The sequence below is a fragment of the Oryctolagus cuniculus genome, chromosome 1, assembly GCF_051225735.1.
Source record: "Oryctolagus cuniculus isolate XC-2025 breed Fujian yellow rabbit chromosome 1, ASM5122573v1, whole genome shotgun sequence".
NCBI classification, from domain to species: domain Eukaryota; kingdom Metazoa; phylum Chordata; class Mammalia; order Lagomorpha; family Leporidae; genus Oryctolagus; species Oryctolagus cuniculus.
This window is the reverse complement of record NC_142867.1, coordinates 232,368,053-232,385,046: the sequence shown is the minus strand read 5'-3', so window position 1 is coordinate 232,385,046 and position 16,994 is coordinate 232,368,053. Positions and strand designations below refer to the sequence as shown.

The 16,994-nt window shown below is 61.6% G+C and overlaps 1 protein-coding gene across 7 annotated transcripts; it reads right to left on the bottom strand.

The window, feature by feature from the left end:
* Positions 1 to 923: 923 nt before the first annotated feature.
* On the bottom strand, positions 924 to 16,938 carry PHYHD1 (phytanoyl-CoA dioxygenase domain containing 1). 7 transcript variants are annotated; one of them, XM_051838531.3, is made up of 14 exons: positions 14,917 to 15,057; positions 14,586 to 14,653; positions 14,136 to 14,223; positions 12,958 to 13,004; positions 12,537 to 12,695; positions 6,719 to 6,794; positions 6,545 to 6,592; positions 4,611 to 4,666; positions 4,459 to 4,521; positions 3,609 to 3,630; positions 2,274 to 2,402; positions 2,080 to 2,184; positions 1,422 to 1,548; positions 924 to 1,314 (listed from the first exon to the last, which is right to left on the bottom strand). In XM_051838531.3, exons 2-14 carry the CDS (start codon positions 14,616 to 14,618, stop codon positions 1,269 to 1,271), a joined length of 999 nt encoding a protein of 332 aa, XP_051694491.1. In that variant the 5' UTR covers positions 14,619 to 14,653; positions 14,917 to 15,057; the 3' UTR covers positions 924 to 1,268. The 7 variants fall into 7 exon arrangements, with proteins under 7 accessions (XP_051694491.1, XP_089177257.1, XP_089177270.1 ...); XM_089321131.1 differs by lacking the exons at positions 12,958 to 13,004; positions 14,136 to 14,223 and adding an exon at positions 16,710 to 16,938; XM_089321144.1 differs by lacking the exon at positions 14,136 to 14,223 and having other exon boundaries at positions 14,917 to 15,392.
* Between the last annotated feature and the right edge of the window lie 56 nt (positions 16,939 to 16,994).

Here is a 16,994-nt window from a genome sequence, read left to right as displayed (position 1 = left end):
ATTGATTGATTTAATTGAAAGGATTTCAGAGCGAGGGAGAGATAGAGAGAGAGGTCTTCCATTGGCAGATTCATTCCCCAAATGGCCGCAATGGCCGGGGCCTGGACAAGCTGAAGCCAGGGGCTTCTTCGGGTCTCCCACGTGGGTGGCAGGGACCCAGGCACTCGGGCCATTTTCCGCTGCCTTCCCAAGTGCACAAGCAGGGAGCAGGATGGGAGGTGGGAGACCCAGGACTCAAACTGGTGCTTGTGTGGGGTGCTGGTGTCACGGGTGGTGGCCCATCGCCCGCGCCACAACACCAGACTTAGGTCCAGCATTGATGATTGGCGACTCTTTCAAGGAAGCCCAGAAACCTGGATTATGTCAAATCTCCCAGTTTTAAAAAATTACTGAAAAAAAAAAAGGGGGGAGGCCTAAACAAATCGTATCCATGCTTTGGAACCTCGGTGTTTGCGACCTCTGGGCCAGATCGCAGCCAAGCAGGCTTTGGATTTGGTAATTGTTCAGAAGGCCTGGATGCCTGCCAAGCATGCCCAAACAGGACGGGCCCCAAGTCTCCCTAGACTGGCCCTGTCCCTGGGACAGGCGGGGGGAGACAGGGCCCTGCGAGAGGAGGAGGTTGGCCTGAGAGCAAGTTGGTCACAGGGCTGGGACCAGAGCCTGCAGGAACCTTGACTCCTGGCCTGGGCCTCTCACCCTTCCCCCAGCAGAGGACAGGGCAGTGGAAAGGGGAGGAGCCCAGGCCCAGATGGAGCTGAGCAACCCGACAGGTCACTTCCCTTTGCCTTGCTCGGCCCCCTCACCTGCACGAGGACCCAGCACAGCCCAGGGAAAGTGACCTTGTTACCGAAGCCACGTGGTCCACGCCGGCCGGCCAGAGTGCCAGCAGTGGTGGCAGCAGAGCTGTGGTGCCGGGACAGGGCTCAGAGGCGCTGCCTTCAGCTGTTTTTATTGTGCATGTCAGACCGGGCTCCAGCCCACGGGAGAGGAGAAGGGGAAGGGGCCACGTCCCGGCAGGGAGGCAGAGGAACGAAGATCTTGGGGAAGCCTCCCGCTAAGCTGGACTTGGCCTTGCTCTATCACCCCATCCCCCACCCCCGCTCCTGCCTCTCCGCAGGGCTCAGGGGCAGAGACATCGGCAGAAGGAAGTCCAGGACGGAAGATGGGGCTCCCCGTGGCGGCTGGGAGGGGAGCCAAGGTCAGAGGAGGCGCCGGCGTCGCAGCCCACAGCTTCGGCCTGGACGGGCAGGCCCCAGCCCCGAGGGCCCTCAGGTGTACAGTGGGGGGAAAGGCAGCTCAGCTGTTGGCTGGAGCCTGCAGAGGACGGAAGAGACGACCTTGAGATGCCGGGGTCACTGCTCCCAGTCCCCGGGGCTCGTCGGGGCTGGGGGAGGGGTGCACGCACCCACCCTGCCACCCACCAGTTCTCGTGGCTCCAGGTGGTGCCGGAGGCCTCCATGAGGTGGAACGTGTAGGCGTGGCGCGAGCGCGCGGACCGGTTCTGCTCACTCTTGTGCACCACTTCTCCGTGGATGAGGACTAGGGCCCCTGGGGACACAGGTCCATCAAGGACACCAGCTGCACGCTGGCCCCGCCCCCAGCCCGGGGCTGCCTCCACCCACCCCCACCCCCACCCCCGTCCCCGCAGCTTGCTCCAACGTGCCAGGCCATGTAGAGCACGGCACTGAGGCCCGGGCCGGCGTCGGGAAAGGCCGTGGTCTGTGCACTGCCCCGGCGAGCCAGGGCCGCGCCCGCGACGCTGCACATGGCCTCGGCTTTCCCTCTTCCTTCGGCTTTCCCTCTTCCTTCGGCAGGCGCACGGACTGATGGGACGTCCGTGGAGCACTGCCGTGCACGACCCAGATTCCACATGAACGTCTCACAGACCTCGTCTCGCCTCCATGCTGTACCCGTGGGGAAACTGAGGCTGAGTGATTCAGTCATTAGCCCCAAAAGTAGCAGAGTCTGGGTGCGAGCCTGATCCAGGACTTGCCAATGACCACACGGCTTCCTAACTTCGCAGGGCCCTTTCTGTAGCCGCCCGGCCCCTGTGCCCGGCCATCCCCGCGTCCCGCCTACCTCTGCGCACTGGTGTGGGCACGAAGAGGCTGTGGTCCCGCTCCGGCTCGGCCCCGAGGAACCTGGTGCCTGCAGGCGCCCGCACCATCCTCCTTGACACTCCGCCTGCAGGCCAAGGTGGACCTGGAGCCCGCTCTCCCTGGGGATGGCGGGGGGGGGTGGGGGGGTGGGCAGGGCGACACCGGGGTCCTCACTGGTGTGGGAGCCAGGGATGAACCACAGGCAGCCGTTCTCCAGCGTGGCGTCCTCCAGTGCGATCCACACACCCAGCAGCCGGCCCAGGGGCTCCGTGTGCAGGAAGGAGGCGTCCTGGTGGGGGGTGACTGCACAGGGGCGCCTGGGGGTGAGGAGCCGGAGCCTGTGCCCCGTGCCCCTCACCGCGGCCACATGCCCCGCTCCCTGGTCTCTTGGAGCCCTCCAGGGCCAGCTTCCCCTCGATCAGTTCCTGGCCCAGGACGAGAGGGTGCCCCTCAGGGCCTTGGTGTCCGGACCCTGAAGTGGCAAGGACCACACCCTGCCTCGCAGGGCTGTGGGGAGGGGCTTCGGTGTCCAGAGGAAGGAGGGTGGGGGGCTTCAAAGCACTTGGGAGAGGAATCAGGGACCACGGTGCCAGACGGGGGCAGAGCAACCTGGCCGGGGTGGGGGCGGGAGTCTCCCCTCCCAGGGACTCCCTGGGCTGCATGGTGGGGGGCAGGGCATGGTCCACGGAGGCAGTCGGGGAGGAGGGGGCCGCCGGGGGGGAGCGGGTGAGCCCCCGTCAGCAGAGGCATCTGAGCAGATGTGGGTAACTGCGTGGGGGGCAGGGAAGGAGGGGCCGCCGGGGGGGGGGCAGGTGAGCCCCCCCATCAGCAGAGGCATCTGAGCAGATGTGGGTAGCTGCGTGGGGGGCAGGGAAGGAGGGGGCCGCCGGGGGGGGAGCGGGTGAGCCCCCCCATCAGCAGAGGCATCTGAGCAGATGTGGGTAGCTGCGTGGGGGGCAGGGAAGGAGGGGGCCGCCGGGGGGGGGGGAGCGGGTGAGCCCCCCCATCAGCAGAGGCATCTGAGCAGATGTGGGTAGCTGCGTGGGGGGCAGGGAAGGAGGGGGCCGCCGGGGGGGGGAGCGGGTGAGCCCCCCCATCAGCAGAGGCATCTGAGCAGATGTGGGTAACTGCCTGCCGCGGTGCTGTGCCTCTGGAAAGCTTTGCAACTCGACCAGCAAGTTCTACGCTTAATTTGTCCTGCAAGGAACTTGTTAAAATACAGGTTCCCAGGCCCTGTAGACCTGCTGGCTTAAGCTCTTCAGGAATGAGGCCTGGGAGTCTGTATTTTTAACCAGCCACGGGAGCTGTCGGGTTCCGGAAGCACTGTGCCAAGGGCTCCAGGGCTCCCTCCGGATCCACTATCCTGGGCGGAAAGGGACGGCCGCTCCTCCTCCTCCCCGCCCAGGCTCCGGCCCACGGACATCAGCAGGTGCTTCTCCTCACTCCAGAGGCCTGACCAGAGCTCCCACCCATGGCCCCTGCTGGGCGCCTTGGGTGCTCGGGGCTCACCTTCACCGCCACAGTGCGGTTGCTGCAAGAGAGGGGAAGAGTGTGGTGAGGAGGGCGAGCGGCAAGCCGGGCCCTGACTGCCGGCCATCACCGCCCAGGATTCCCTGTCCACACCCGGCTCTTAAGCACCTACTGTGCGCCAGTCTGGGCCCACAGGGAGCTAGCAGTCTCCATGGGAGACCACACACACGTGCCCAAGGAGATCACAAAGCAGAACCAAGGGGCGGGAGGCCAGGGCCCGGACCTTGGTGCACATGGCTGCAGTCAGACAGAGGCCCCATCTTCTCTTCTCAAGGAATCTGGAAGGCTCCCTGGAGGTGGTGGCACTGAGCTGGGCCTCTCAGTAGCCAAGGAAGGGAGGCGGGAGTCCTGGGGGCCCCTTCCTCCTCTCACCGATCATTTCTAAGTTATTTATTTATTTAGTTATATTTGAAAGGCAGACAGAGCGGAATCGTGCGTCTGCTGGTTCACTCCCCACGTGCCTGCAACAGCTGAGACCTAGCCAGGCACCTGGAGCCATCTGCCAGTCTCCCACATGGGTGGCGGGGGCCTCTGCTCCCTCCCTCCCGGGGTGCACACCAGCAGGAAGCTGGGATCAGCAGCGGTGCCGGGACTGAAATGACGGGGGCTGCAGGCATCCCACGCAGTGACTGAGCCCCTGTGCTGAATGCCCCCCGCCCCTACCAACGAGTTTTACCGAGCACCTGCTACGTGCCGGCCGCCTTAGCCTTACACGTTCTCCCACCAGCTTAACAACAATCCCAGCAGGTTTGGAAGAGAAGGGCTTGGGAAGAGCGCTGTGCCCATTGCACAGAGGGTAAACTGAGGCTGGGGCGGATGGGGAGCTCACCTTAAAGATGTACATACTCTGCACCACCACGGGCATCTGCAGGCCCAGGCTTCTGGCCAAGGCCTGCGAGGAAGGCACAGGTCCCACTCAGGCCGCCGTCCTGCCGACACCCGCGTCCGCGCCCCCCACCCCCTGCTCCCGCCTCTGCTCACCTGCACCTTGGGGGAGTGTGTGACACTCTTGAAGACAGGGTCAAGGGCATGCAGGGCTGCAGAACAGAGGTGGGCTCAGAGGCCAGCCCCATGCCTTGTGTGGCCCTCCCACACCCTGGCCCCCCCTTGACACTCACACCCACATAGTGTGCGCCCAACCTTCTGCTGGTCTGTGACTGACTGAGGGGCCCCCAGGCACCTTCAGCCCACCCACGGCCTCATCCGTGGCCCTCCGGCCGGCTGGGACCCTCATCAGGCCCTGACTCCCACCCCCACAGAGGACCAGGGATTGCAAGGCCTGTCCCTTCCTCCACGTGACCTCAGGGAACCAGTAAAATGAGGATTGGAAAGAGAGCTGCGGTAGCACCCAGTGGGTCCCCGAATGTACAGCCACAGCCCAGGGCCTGGCACGAGTCAGGCACTCCTTGTGGTTATTTGCCACTGTCATGGTGATTACGAAAAGTGAGGGTGAGTGTGCTTAATGCTATCCTTTATAGTGGTTACAGGGCTGGCGCTGTGGCGTAGTGGGTAAAGCCACCGCCTGCAGTGCTGGCATCCCATGTGGGCGCTGGTTCTAGTCCTGCCTGCTTCACTTCCGATTCAGCTCTCTGCTGTGGCCTGGGAAAGCAGTGGAAGGTGGCACAAGTGCTTGGGCCCCTGCACCTGCGTGGGAGACCTGGAAGAAGCTCCTGGCTCCTGGCTTCGGATCGGCACAGTTCCGGCCGGTATGGCCAACTGGGGAGTGAACCAGTGGATAGAAGACCTCCCTCTCTCTCTCTCTCTCTCTCTCTCTCTCTCTCTCTCTCTATCTCTGCCTTTAAAATAAATGAAAGTAGCCCACGCCATGACTCACTAGGCTAATCCTCTGCCTTGTGGCGCCAGCACACCGGGTTCTAGTCCTGGTCGGGGCACCGGATTCTGCCCCAGTTGCCCCTCTTCCAGGCCAGCTCTCTGCTGTGGCCAGGGAGTACAGTGGAGGATGGCCCAAGTCCTTGGGCCCTGCACCCCATGGGAGACCAGGAGGAAGCACCTGGCTCCTGCCTTCGGATCAGCGCGGTGCGCCGGCCGCAGCGCACCAACCGTGGCGGCCATTGGAGGGTGAACCAACGGCAAAGGAAGACCTTTTTCTCTGTCTCTCTCTCTCACTGTCCACTCTGCCTGTCAAAAAAAAAAAAAAAAAAAAAGAAAGAAAGAAAAATATAAAAATAAATAAATAAAAGTAAATTTAAGTTTTTCAACAAGATAAATTATAATGTATGATCATGTTAAAAAAAGGCAGGGGGGCTGGCGCCACGGCTCAATAGGCTAATCCTCTGCCTGCGGCGCTGGCATCCCAGGTTCTAGTCCCAGATGGGGCACCGGTTCTGTCCCGGTTGCTCCTCTTCCAGGCCAGCTCTCTGCTGTGGCCCGGGAAGGCAGTGGAGGATGGCCCAAGTGCTTGGGCCCTGCACCCCATGGGAGACCAGGAGAAGCACCTGGCTCCTGGCTTCAGATTGGCGCGAAGCGCCGGCTGTAGCGGCCACTTGGGATGTGAACCAACGGCAAAGGAAGACCTTTCTCTCTGTCTCACTGTCTAACTCTGCCAGTCAAAAAAAAAAAAAAAAGGGCAGGGGAGAATTTCCCCCTTGGTTTTCGGGATCTCAGGATAGGGGCCACATTAACATGCCAGCCTCCCCACTGCCTGGACCCAGACCCCACCAGGGCAGGCAAACGCAAGTGGAGGAGCCTGCCCACGCCCATCTGTGCGGGGGACTGCTGTGACCTCCTGGGACCGTGGCCGCTGTGTCACGGGCTTAGCACCACGGGATTAGAAGGACCTCGGCAGAAATGCCTCTTGCCTGGCCTCTCGCTCACTATGGACTTCAAGGACGACTCCCTCACGCCCTAGCTTCAGTTTCCACAGTTCCTCTCGTGCTCCCGCGGCCCCGGCTCACCATGGCCGATTTTGTTGACCGATTTCTCCGGAGGGACCAGGAACTTCCCTGTGACACAAAGAACAGGTAGAGGTAGAAGAGAGGGAGGCTGCTGGCCCCCGTGCCCACCCGGCCCCGGGCGTCCGGTCCCCGAGTCCAGCCCGCCCCCAACAGGGCTCCCCCACGTCTCCAAACCTTTCTCGTCAAAAACGCATTTCTCAAAGAAGAATCGAATCTTGTCGCCGCTGCTCAGGAAGTAGTCAGAGTTGCCCTGTGGGGAGCGGACAGTAGGGACGGAGAGGGAGCCCAGGGTCAGAAGAAGAGGGTTCGGGTGCCTCCCTCCCCAGGGGGCTTCTTGGCCTTGTCCAGAGGCACAGGCAGTGACCTGGAACCCCAAGTGCCTGAAAGCAGTGCCCAAAGCTGCAAACGCAGAATGTCCTGCAAACCTCTTACCGCAACGCACGCACCCCGGGACTCACATGGGGTTAAGGCCAGATGGACACATAGACGGGGCTCACTGAGGGGCCAGCCTTGTGGCGAAGCTGCTACAGCTGAAGCCTGTAACTCCAGTGTCCTGAGTGGACGCCGGTTCAAATCCCAGCTGTTTCACTTCCGATCCAGCTCCCTGCTGACGTGCCTGGGAAGGCAGCAGCAGATGGCCCAAGAGCTTGTGTCCCTGCCATCCATGTGGGAGACCCTGATGGAGTTCCTGGCTTCTGGCTTCAGCCTGACTGAGTCCTGCTTTTTTATTTTTTTATTTTATTTTATTTTTTTGACAGGCAGAGTGGACAGTGAGAGAGAGAGAGACAGAGAGAAAGGTCTTCCTTTGCCGTTGGTTCGCCCTCCAACGGCCGCCACGGCCGGCGCACGGCGCTGATCCGATGGCAGGAGCCAGGTGCTTCTCCTGGTCTCCCATGGGGTGCAGGGCCCAAGCACTTGGGCCATCCTCCACTGCATTCCTGGGCCACAGCAGAGAGCTGGCCTGGAAGAGGGGCAACCAGGACAGAATCCGGCGCCCTGACTGGGACTAGAACCCTGGGGTGCCAGCGCCACAGGTGGAGGATTAGCCTAGTGAGACACGGCGCCAGCCAAGCCCTGCTCTTTTAACCATGTAGGAAGTAAACCAGCAGGCAGAAGATTCTCTCTCTCTCTCCCTCTCTCTCTTTCTCTCACTCCCTCCCTCTCTCCCTCCCTCTCTCTCTCTCCCTGCTTTTCAAATAAATAAACTAATAAACTATTTCAAAGATAAAATAAAAAGGCATTTTTTAAAAAAGAGAAGCTACCAATGGCAGGCACCCAACTCCCCAAGTCAGCGTGGCTGCATCCCGGGGTCCCCATCAGCAGGAAGCTGGAGCCAGGGACCAAACCCAGGCACGCCAATACAGAACACAGGCAAGTGTCACAGTCTCTTAGCAACTCTGTTCATTTCATTTGACAGGCAGAGAGCAGAGGGAGACTTTTCCACCCGCTGGCTCCCTCCCCAGAGGCCTACAACAGCCAGTGTCGGGCCAGGCTGAAGCCAGGAGAGCAGGACAAAGTCTGGATCTCCCAGTGGGCGGCACGGATCCCAGTGGCTGAGCCATCATCGACTGCCTCCCAGGGTGCACGTTAGTAGGAAGCCGATCAGAAGCGGAGTAGCTTGGGGGGACTGGCCTTGTGACATGGCTGGTAAAGCCACTGTCTGTGACGCCGGCATCCCATATAGGCACAGGTTTGAGTCCCGGCTGCTCCACTTCTGATCCAGCTCTCTGCTACGGCCTGGGAAAGCAGCGGAGGATGATCAAAATACTTGGGCGCCTGCACCCACATGAGAGACCCAGCTGAAGCTCCTGGTTCCTGGTTTTGGCCTTGCTCAGTGCTGGCCACTGCGGCCATCTGAAGAGTGAACCAACAGATGGAAGATCTCTCTCTCTCTCTCCCTCCCTCCCTCCCTCCCTCTGTCTCTGTCTCTGTCTCTGTAACTCTGGCTTTCAAAATAAATACATCCTAAAAAAAAAAAAAAAAAAGAAGAAGAAGAAGAAGTGGAGTTGCTGGGACTCGAACCCAGTACTCCGGTATGGGATGCAGCACCTTAACCCTGTGGGAAATGCCCATCTTCAACACAGGCATCCTTAACTAGGCCAAACGGCCGCTCCGTGTGTGAATTATGACTCTGTCCTAAAGTGGGTAACAGAATGGTTGTACAGTACAGCATTCACAGATGGGATCTTATAGCCGTGATGGGATGCAAAAATGCAATATTAAAAAAACACACAGCGTTAGTGGCGCCCCCTTGTGACGGCAGGGCTGATGGCCGGCTGCACTTAGATCACACTGCACATCATCCTCTTGGAAAAAGGCTGAATTTCCAAATTCCAAGAATGGTTTTGACCGTGTGTGTACACTTCCGCACAAAAACCGCTCAGGCAGGGGCAGGCGCGTGGCTCAGTGGTTAAGCCGCCACTTGGGACACCTGTGTCCCACACTGCACCGCCCGGTTCTAGTTCCAGCTACTCGGCTTCCAGTCCGGCTTCCTGGGAGGAAGTAGGTGGCGGCTTAAACGCTTGGGGACCCGCCACCCACACGCGAGACCCAGGAGGGTGCTGGGTGCCGGCTGCCGCAGCCGTTGGGAGAGCGAACCAGCAACTGGAAGATTCCTCTGTCTGTGTCTTTGTGTGTGTGTGTTTGTCCGCCTTTCAAATAAATTGACTAAATAAATAAATAAATCATGTTAGTGGGGCCAGAGCTGCTGTACTGCGAGTTAGGCCACTGCCTTCGATGATGTCAGCATTCCAAAGGAGCCACCATCCCGAGTCCCGGCTGCTCCACTTCCGGTCCAGCTCCCTGCTAATTAGTGCACCTGGGAACGCAGCAGCAGATGGCCCGTGCTTGGGCCCCTGCACCCACATGGGAGACCTGGGTGAACCTCTCGGGTTTGGATTGGATACATAAATGTTTAAAAAATAAAATAAACTGCTATGGGTTAGCCTTTCATTATTATAAGTTTTTTTTTAAAGATTTTTTATTTATTGGAGAGGCAGAGAGAGAGAGGTCTTCCATCGGCTGGTTCAATCCCCAAATGGCCACAATGGCCGGAGCTGAAAGGATCTGAAGCCAGGAGCCAGGAGCCTCCTCCGGGTCTCCCACGTGGGTGCAGGGGCCCAGGGACTTGAGCCATCTTCCTCTGCTTTCCCAGGCCATAGCGGAGGTGGAGCAGCCGGGACTTGAACCAGCGCCCATATGGAATGCCAGCACTGCAGGCAGCAGTTTTGCCCGCTACGCCACAGCACCGGCCTCTTATTATCAGTTTTGTGCAGCCTACAGAGTTGTCAAATAACTCAGAACCATCAAGGCAGAACAGCGTGAAAGGGAGACGGCAGGACACCCATCTCTCCTTCCCCCCTCCCCTCTCCCTCTCTCTCTCTCTCTCCCTCTCCCTCTCTCCCTCCCTCCCTCTCTCTCCTTCCCTCTCCCTCTCCCTCTCCCTCCCTCTCTTCCCCTCCCTCTCTCTTTCCCTCTCCCTCTCCCCTCCCTCTCCATCTCCCTCCCTCTCTTCCCCTCTCCCTCTCTTCCCCCCTCTCCCTCCCTCTCTTCCCCTCTCCCTCCCTCCCTCTCTCTCTCCTTCCCTCTCCCTCTCTTTCCCTCTCCCCCTCCCTCCCTCTCCCTCTCTTCCCCTCCCTCTCTCTTTCCCTCTCCCTCCCCCCTCCCCCCTTTCTCTCTCTCTCCCCCCTCTTTCTCCCTCCCTCTCTCTCCCTCCCTCTCTTCCCCTCTCCCTCTCTTCCCCCTCTCCCTCCCTCTCTCTCTCCCTCCCTCTCTTCCCCTCTCCCTCTCTTCCCCTCTCCCTCTCTTCCCCCCTCCCTCCCTCTCTCTCTCCCTCCCTCCCTTCCCCTCTCCCTCCCTCTCTCTCTCCCTCCCTCTCCTCTCCCTCTCCATCTCCCTCTCTCTCTCCCCCCCTCTCTCCCTCCCTCTCTTCCCCTCTCTCCCTCTCTCTTTCTCCCTCCCTTTCTCTCCCCCTCTCTTTCTCCCTCCCTCTCTCTTTCCCTCTCCCCCCCCCTCTCTCTCCCTCTCTCTCCCCCCTCTCTCCCCCCCTTTCTCTCTCTCTCCCCCCTCTTTCTCCCTCCCTCTCTCTCTCCCTCCCTCTCCCTCTCCCCCTCTCTCCCTCCCCCTCCCTCTCTCTCTCCCTCTCCTTTCTCTCTCCCTCCCTCTCCATCTCCCTCTCTCTCTCCCTCTCCCCCTCTCTCTCTCCCTCTCCCCCCCTTTCTCCCTCCCTCTCTTCCCCTCTCCATCTCCCTCTCTCTCCCTCCCTCTCTTCCCCTCTCCCCCTCTCTCCCTCCCTCTCCCTCTCCTTTCTCTCTCTCCCTCCCTCTCCATCTCCTTCTCTCTCTCTCCCTCCCTCTCCATCTCCCCCTCTCTCCCTCTCTCTCTCCCTCCCTCTCTTCCCCCCTCCCCTCCCTCTCTCCCTCCCTGTCCCTCTCCTTTCTCTCTCTCCCTCTCTCTCTCTCTCTCCCTCTCCCTCTCTCCCTCCGTCTCATGTCCACTTCAGCTTTTTGCGACATCGGTCATGCATTCTGAGAGTTTTACCGAGTCCTGGGCACTGTGCCAGGCCTTCGCACGCGTTATAAACCGAGGCGTGCGCGGCTTCTGCTCGTCTGGTCCCCACCTCTGCATCCCCTGCTTCCTGGAGCCTTCTCGGCAGGCAGCCCCGCCCTCCGTGGGCCGTCCAGCGGCCTGTCTCTGGGACTCCTGTCTCCACTCCCTCACCCGGAAGGCAGGTGTGCAGGGAAACCCTTCCCTCTCAATGCCGCCGCCCCGTGTGTAGGTCCCCTCGCGCCCACCAGGTGGCAGCAGCTCCTCGCCGTGAGGGTGAGTGAGCCCCGCCAACACGAGGGACCGGAGCTCAGCGCCCCGCGCGGACGCCTGCGGTCAGACCGGTGAGGAGCTCTGTGTGGGACAGCCCTGGGCTTCACCGCACCCATCTGCACCTGTCCCGGGTCCTGTCCCTTGGGCTACAAGGCCACTGGGTGGCAGCGTCCGGAGCTCCGGGGCTGCCTGGGCTGCGGCTCACGCAGGTGGACCCTGCAGAACCACGGGCTGCCCAGGGGCCACTGAGGAAGCACAGCAGAGCTGTGAGCAGCACAGACTTGGGGGCGGATGAATCCGAGTTCAAATCCTGACTTGGGCCAGGGGCGCACTGTGGTGCAGCCGCTTGGGAGTGCCAGTTTTAAATTTTTTTTAAGATTTTATTTATTTATTTGAGAGGTAGAGTTACAGACAGTGAGAGGGAGAGACAGAGAGAAAGGTCTTCCGTCTATTGGTTCTCTCTCCAAATGGCCGCCATGGCCGGAGCTGTGCCAATCCAAAGCCAGGAGCTGGGTGCTTCCTCCCCATCTCCCACGTGGGTGCAGGGGCCCAGGGACTTGGGCCATCTTCTACTGCCTTCCCAGGCCACAGCAGAGAGCTGGATCGGAAGAGGAGCAGCTGGGACTCGATACAGCGCCCATGTGGGATGCCGGCACTGCAGGCGGAGGATTAACCTACTGTGCCACAGCGCCGGCCCCGGGAGTGCCGGTTTGAGTCCTGGCTCCTCCGTTTCTGATCCAGCTTCCTGCCAATGCACCTGGACCCCTGCTACCACGTGGGAGACCCCGGTGGGGCTCCTGGCTCCGGCTGTTGCAGGCATTTGGGGAGTGAGCCAACAGCGCTCTCCCTCTCTCTCTCTGTAGCTCCGCCTTCCAAGTAGATGAAAATAAATGAACATTTAAAACTTCAAAAATCCTGACTCTCCCCACTGCTAACTGCCTGACTCGTGGCAAGTGACCTGAGCCCGTCTTTCTGTCCTGTGAGATGGGGACAGTGATGCCTCCCTCATGCTGGGGCGAGGGGTGAGGAGGGAAGGAGAGGCCCCTGGGGGCGGAGCCAGGTGCAGGGCAGGGGGATGCTGGGGCCTGATTGGCTGTCAGGAGGAGCCGTGGGTCTCGTGGATCTCCCAGGGCCTGGGCCCCCGTCAGACCTCCTGCCTGCCCCAGGCACCTACCTGGGCTCGGAGCTGCTCCTCCTCCTGGGTGGAGAACTCGGTGCGGCAGTGGGGCGGGACGTCCATCCGGGCCACTATCTGGCCAATCCTCTGTTGCAGGGCCGCACACTCGTCCACAGACAAGAACCCTTCGAGCACCAGGAACCCATCCTCCCGGAACTGCAGGCGGGAGGGAGCCTCAGGCTCTGCCTGCCCTCGGCTGCCCCACCGTAGGTGCGACCACATGTCCAGCTCACTCCTCCATCCCCCAGCCATGGGCGGAGGGGCTTGTCCCCTAGCGAGGAGCAGCTGCTGCCGGCTGCTGGGTTTCAGCGGAGTGGAACAGGAGGGGAGACGGGGAAGGGGAGAGGGTCTCCCTCCCACCCCCCGCGGTGGGCTTGTGTCACACAGAAGTATAACCTCACTCATTTATTCAACTAACACTTGTCGCAGCCTGCTTCCAGGGAGTGGCTTCCCCTGGCCCGTGGACTTGTTGTTCAGTAGAGAAGTGAGGAGAGAGAGAGAGAGAGAGAGAGAGAGAGAGAGAGAGAGAGGAAAGCGAGTTTGTTTGCGATAAGATAGGCTCCCCAGGTGGAGCAGGGGCCCGGGCTGGCTCTTCCCTCCCTCTGCCCTTATCTGTGGTGCACTGGTCCTCTCCCTCCTCTCCCGCTGCCTGCAGTGGGGGTCATATTTGATTGGCTCCCACGCCTCTGCCCTTGCGCGCAGGGAGGGGCCGGTAGTTGGGTCCCCTACACCTGCCCACGGCAAGGGCTGGTGCCTGGTTAACACTCCCCACGCCCTCCTCTTCACTGCCGTAGCGCCCTCTTCCTCTCTGAATGCTGACATTTTGTTTCCCAGGCGCGGTAGAACCTTCTAGGAGCTTGCCCGAAGTCCACTCTCTCTCCAACCCTGCCCTCTTGCCCTGCACACTGACTGGGCTTCTGGAGCCGGAGATACCATCACAAGGAAGCCCGGGGTGCTGCCTGCAGAGCAGCCCAGTCTCAGACTGGGTCCAGGGCAGGGGCCAAAGGCCGAACAAGGCAGGAGGGGGAGGGGCTGGGGCAAGTGTCACTGGGAAGTGCCCAGGAAGGGGAGAGAATTCCAGAGGAGGGAACAGGATGTGTGGAGTCTCCAGTTGCAGGGCAGGGGACGGGCGGGCGGGCAGGGTGGCAGGGGCTGGTCTGGGCGTTACAGCACACGGGGGGGGGGGGGGTTCATGCTGACCAGTCCTCTTCCTGAGGCTACCCAGAGGGGTGGGGCCTGGCAGCTGGGAGGCCCCCAGGGGCGCCCACCACAAAGCGACCGTGTTCCAGCTCCTGCCCCTCCCCCACCCCGCCCTGGTGGATGCCCGCCCAGTTCTAGCTGCCTGCCGCCCACTGGACACCCGGGCGCTCACACCTCGGGCCCTGCTCTCTCCCCAGGGCAGCCGTGTGTGCGTCAGGGACACACGTCAGGGACACACACAGACCACCTCTGACCACCTGGGGGCCGGCTGCCTAGAGCTGGAGCTGGCCAGCACGGGGCTGGGAACTCTGGAGATGAGCCCCCAGGCGAGGGGGCTGTTTGTAGGCGCAAGGGCTCCAGCACAAGGTCAGCCCAGTGCGGCTTCTCGCTGCTCACCACGCCGCGGGAAGCCCCTGGCTGGCCCCGGATCGTCCCGGCCGATGGACTGATGGGATCGCCGTGGCGTCTCCACTGTCCAGGCAGACTTTGAACACAAAACAAAGATTCTAGGGTCTGGGCCACGATGTCAAGTCTCCGTGCAGGAATTTACAGGCTTTGTTTTGTTTTTTTGAAAGGCTGTGTTGCTCTAACTCCCAGGTGTAGCCTTTCAGGCCGGCCAAGCTGCCCAGGCCCAGGCCAGCGCCGGACTGGCGGATCCAGTTGCTTTATTCTGGTTTTGGGCCCTGGGAGCTGCACGCCAGGGGCTGTGTGTGTGTAAAGTTCAGGGCTGACTTTGCGGCCTCAGGCCTCTGGGCTTGTGGGAAACGCAAGGGGCGGGCGAGTACTGGGGGGCTGGGAGGATCCCCCCAACCTGACCCTCCCAGCGCCCTCCCTGCAAGCCCCTACCTTCTGGAGCTGCGAGGGGCTCAGGCAGGCCATGGGGAGCTCTGGACAGCGCTGGGTGGCTCTGGGCACTGTGTCCAGTTCAGGGGAGGAGAAAGTTCAAGAGGGGAGGTTGGCTGCAGCCTGGGAAGCCCAGGAGTGCTTAACCCTTTCCTACCCAAAGAACACCCAACCAGGCCACCTAGGCCTCTCCTTAGAAACACACAGCAGCCGGTGCCTCCAGCCTGAGCCCCTCCTCCCCAGCCCAGCCTTCTGCGCCCCCCCTCACTCCTGCCCTGGATCTGCCGTGCCCCAGCCCCCAGCCCCCACTGATCCAGGATTAGCCCTCTCCTACCTCCTCCCTGGAACTAGACAGCCCCCCTGGGGCTCCTTCCAGAGACCACTGCGGTTCAGCAGGCACTGAGAGCCCCGGGCTGGTGCGGGGTGATGGTGACGGGGACACCTGAGGTTCAGCCACTGGGACTCGGAGGAATGCCTGAGTGAGGATGAGAAAGTCCCCTGGTATCAACATCTAGGAGGGGCGAGGTGCAGACGGGGCCTGGGGGCCAGCAGGGCGGAGCCGGCCTGGGTGTTTTACAGAGCAAGGCAGAAAGTAAGGGGTAGCTTAGAAAGAGGAAGGGGCCAGGGAGTGGGGCTGGGGGGAGGAGAGGGGGAGGCCAGGGGCAGAGCAGAGCACAAACCCCTCCCTTCTTCCAGTCTGCTCCGCCCACAGGGCCACTCTGGCTCTAAAACGCTGGCCTCGGCCTTCCCAGAAATGACGCCCTGAACGGCGAAGGGACAGGGCGTCTCGGGGACACTGGCCCCAAGTCAAGTGTTGTTTTCTGGGCCACGGTGCTGCTTTGTCCAGGCTTCCGGAAGGCCTGGGGGAGGGGTGAGCCCCCCCACTCGGGGACTGGGCCGGGTGGAGAGGGAGGCGCCGAGTCAGCCAGGGGCAGGATGTTCCCAGCCGTCCCCGGCCCTTCGGATGCAACCAACCACCAAATCCACAGGCAGAGGGTGCGGGGAGCCGGGAGCGCCCTTCGGGTTGGGCCCCGGAGACCCCTACCCAAGACTAGGAGAGACTCAGGGAGGCAGAGCGAGTAGGCATTCCAGACCTGGGGGCCTTTACTGTCCCACCTGTGATCTGGGGCCCACAGAAGGAGCCCCGCCCGTGTGGGGCTGAGGACGCTGGCCCGGGCCGGCTCCGCACGTGCCTCCCCGGCGTCCACAGGTCCACGGGGGCTCATCCGTGTGGAAAACACGGGTGCTTCCCCAAGTTCATGGGAAAGTGCAATTAGCAGATAAACTTATTTTGGTGCAAAACAGTTTAATAATAATATGCTTTTTTTTCCCATGAACTTTTTGAGGACTGCTTATATAAAAACCTTTAAAAACCTTTTTTCAGCCTGCCCACATTTCCCAAATGGCTCTTCTAATGAAAAAAAGATCGCCGCTGTGGCTTCAGGCAGAGCACAACGTGCTGGGGGGGGGGGTGGGGTGGAGGAGGCCGGCCTCCGCTGTTTGTTCAGCTTTGGGAAGTGGGTGGGCGGTGTTTCCACACTGTTGTTTTTCCCAGAAGCTAACCAGCTCCAGATCCAGCCCTCCTGCTCCGGGCCCTGGGGGGCGGGAGTGGAGGGGGTGGGGAGGGAGCCAGGCCGGACAGCAGGGGAAGCCCTCTTCCGCAGATGCAAAGGAGGGTCTTGGTAGGGGGGGCAGGCCAGCTGCGCAGCACCTGTCAGAGGCAAGAGGGAGTCCTGCTCAGGCCCAGGGTCGCCGTGGAGCGAAGGACAGCCAGTGGCTTGTTCCGGAGTGCCCAAGCAGCAGCTCAGGCCTCATCTCTGAGTGACAGGCAGACCTGACGGCCTGTTCTTCACCCAGACCCCTGGTGCAGGCCCCGCGAGCCCAGTGCACAGTTCCTGGTCCGAGAGGAGGACGCAGGCCGCTGACGGCACTGGGAGCCCGGGCCCCCATCGTCACCATGGCCATGGCCCGGGCCCTGCTGGTTTCACAGATGCGGCGAGAACAGGCAGCCCTGTCCTCCTCGTCTCTGCCTGGGGTCCCAGGACCTTCAGCAGGCGCCTAAGGGCCCGGGAGGCAGGCCAGCCCCCGCCCCCACCCCCACCCCCACCCCGTGACTGTCAACCCCACCTCTGCAGAAACCTGGCGCTCGGAGAGTACAGAGTGGGCTTGTCCACTGCTCAGGTGGGCGTATGGGCGCATGGGAGGGGTCCGCCAAGTCTCACACAGGGGAAGACTGAGCTGGGAGGAAGACCGGGACCACCACGGGCCTGAGTGTGCTGGCCCCGGGAGGCCTGGCACACAGCAGATGCTCTGTCCATGTCACGGCCTCAGGCGCTCCGATTCCCAGGAGAGAACTGGCCGCTCGCACCAGGTAAGAGGGCCCGGCAGGCAGCCGAGCGGGGAGGGCGGGGT

Excerpts from the sequence above, each read along its gene's own strand:
- PHYHD1 (XM_051838531.3), bottom strand. The coding sequence starts at position 14,618 with ATGGCCTGCCTGAGCCCCTCGCAGCTCCAGAAG. Across the intron at positions 4,667-6,544 it reads GGTCAACAAAATCGGCCATG|CCCTGCATGCCCTTGACCCT; the intron begins GTGAGCCGGGGC and ends TCTGTTCTGCAG. Across the intron at positions 1,315-1,421 it reads ACCTGGAGCCACGAGAACTG|GCTCCAGCCAACAGCTGAGC; the intron begins GTGGGTGGCAGG and ends CGTCCTCTGCAG.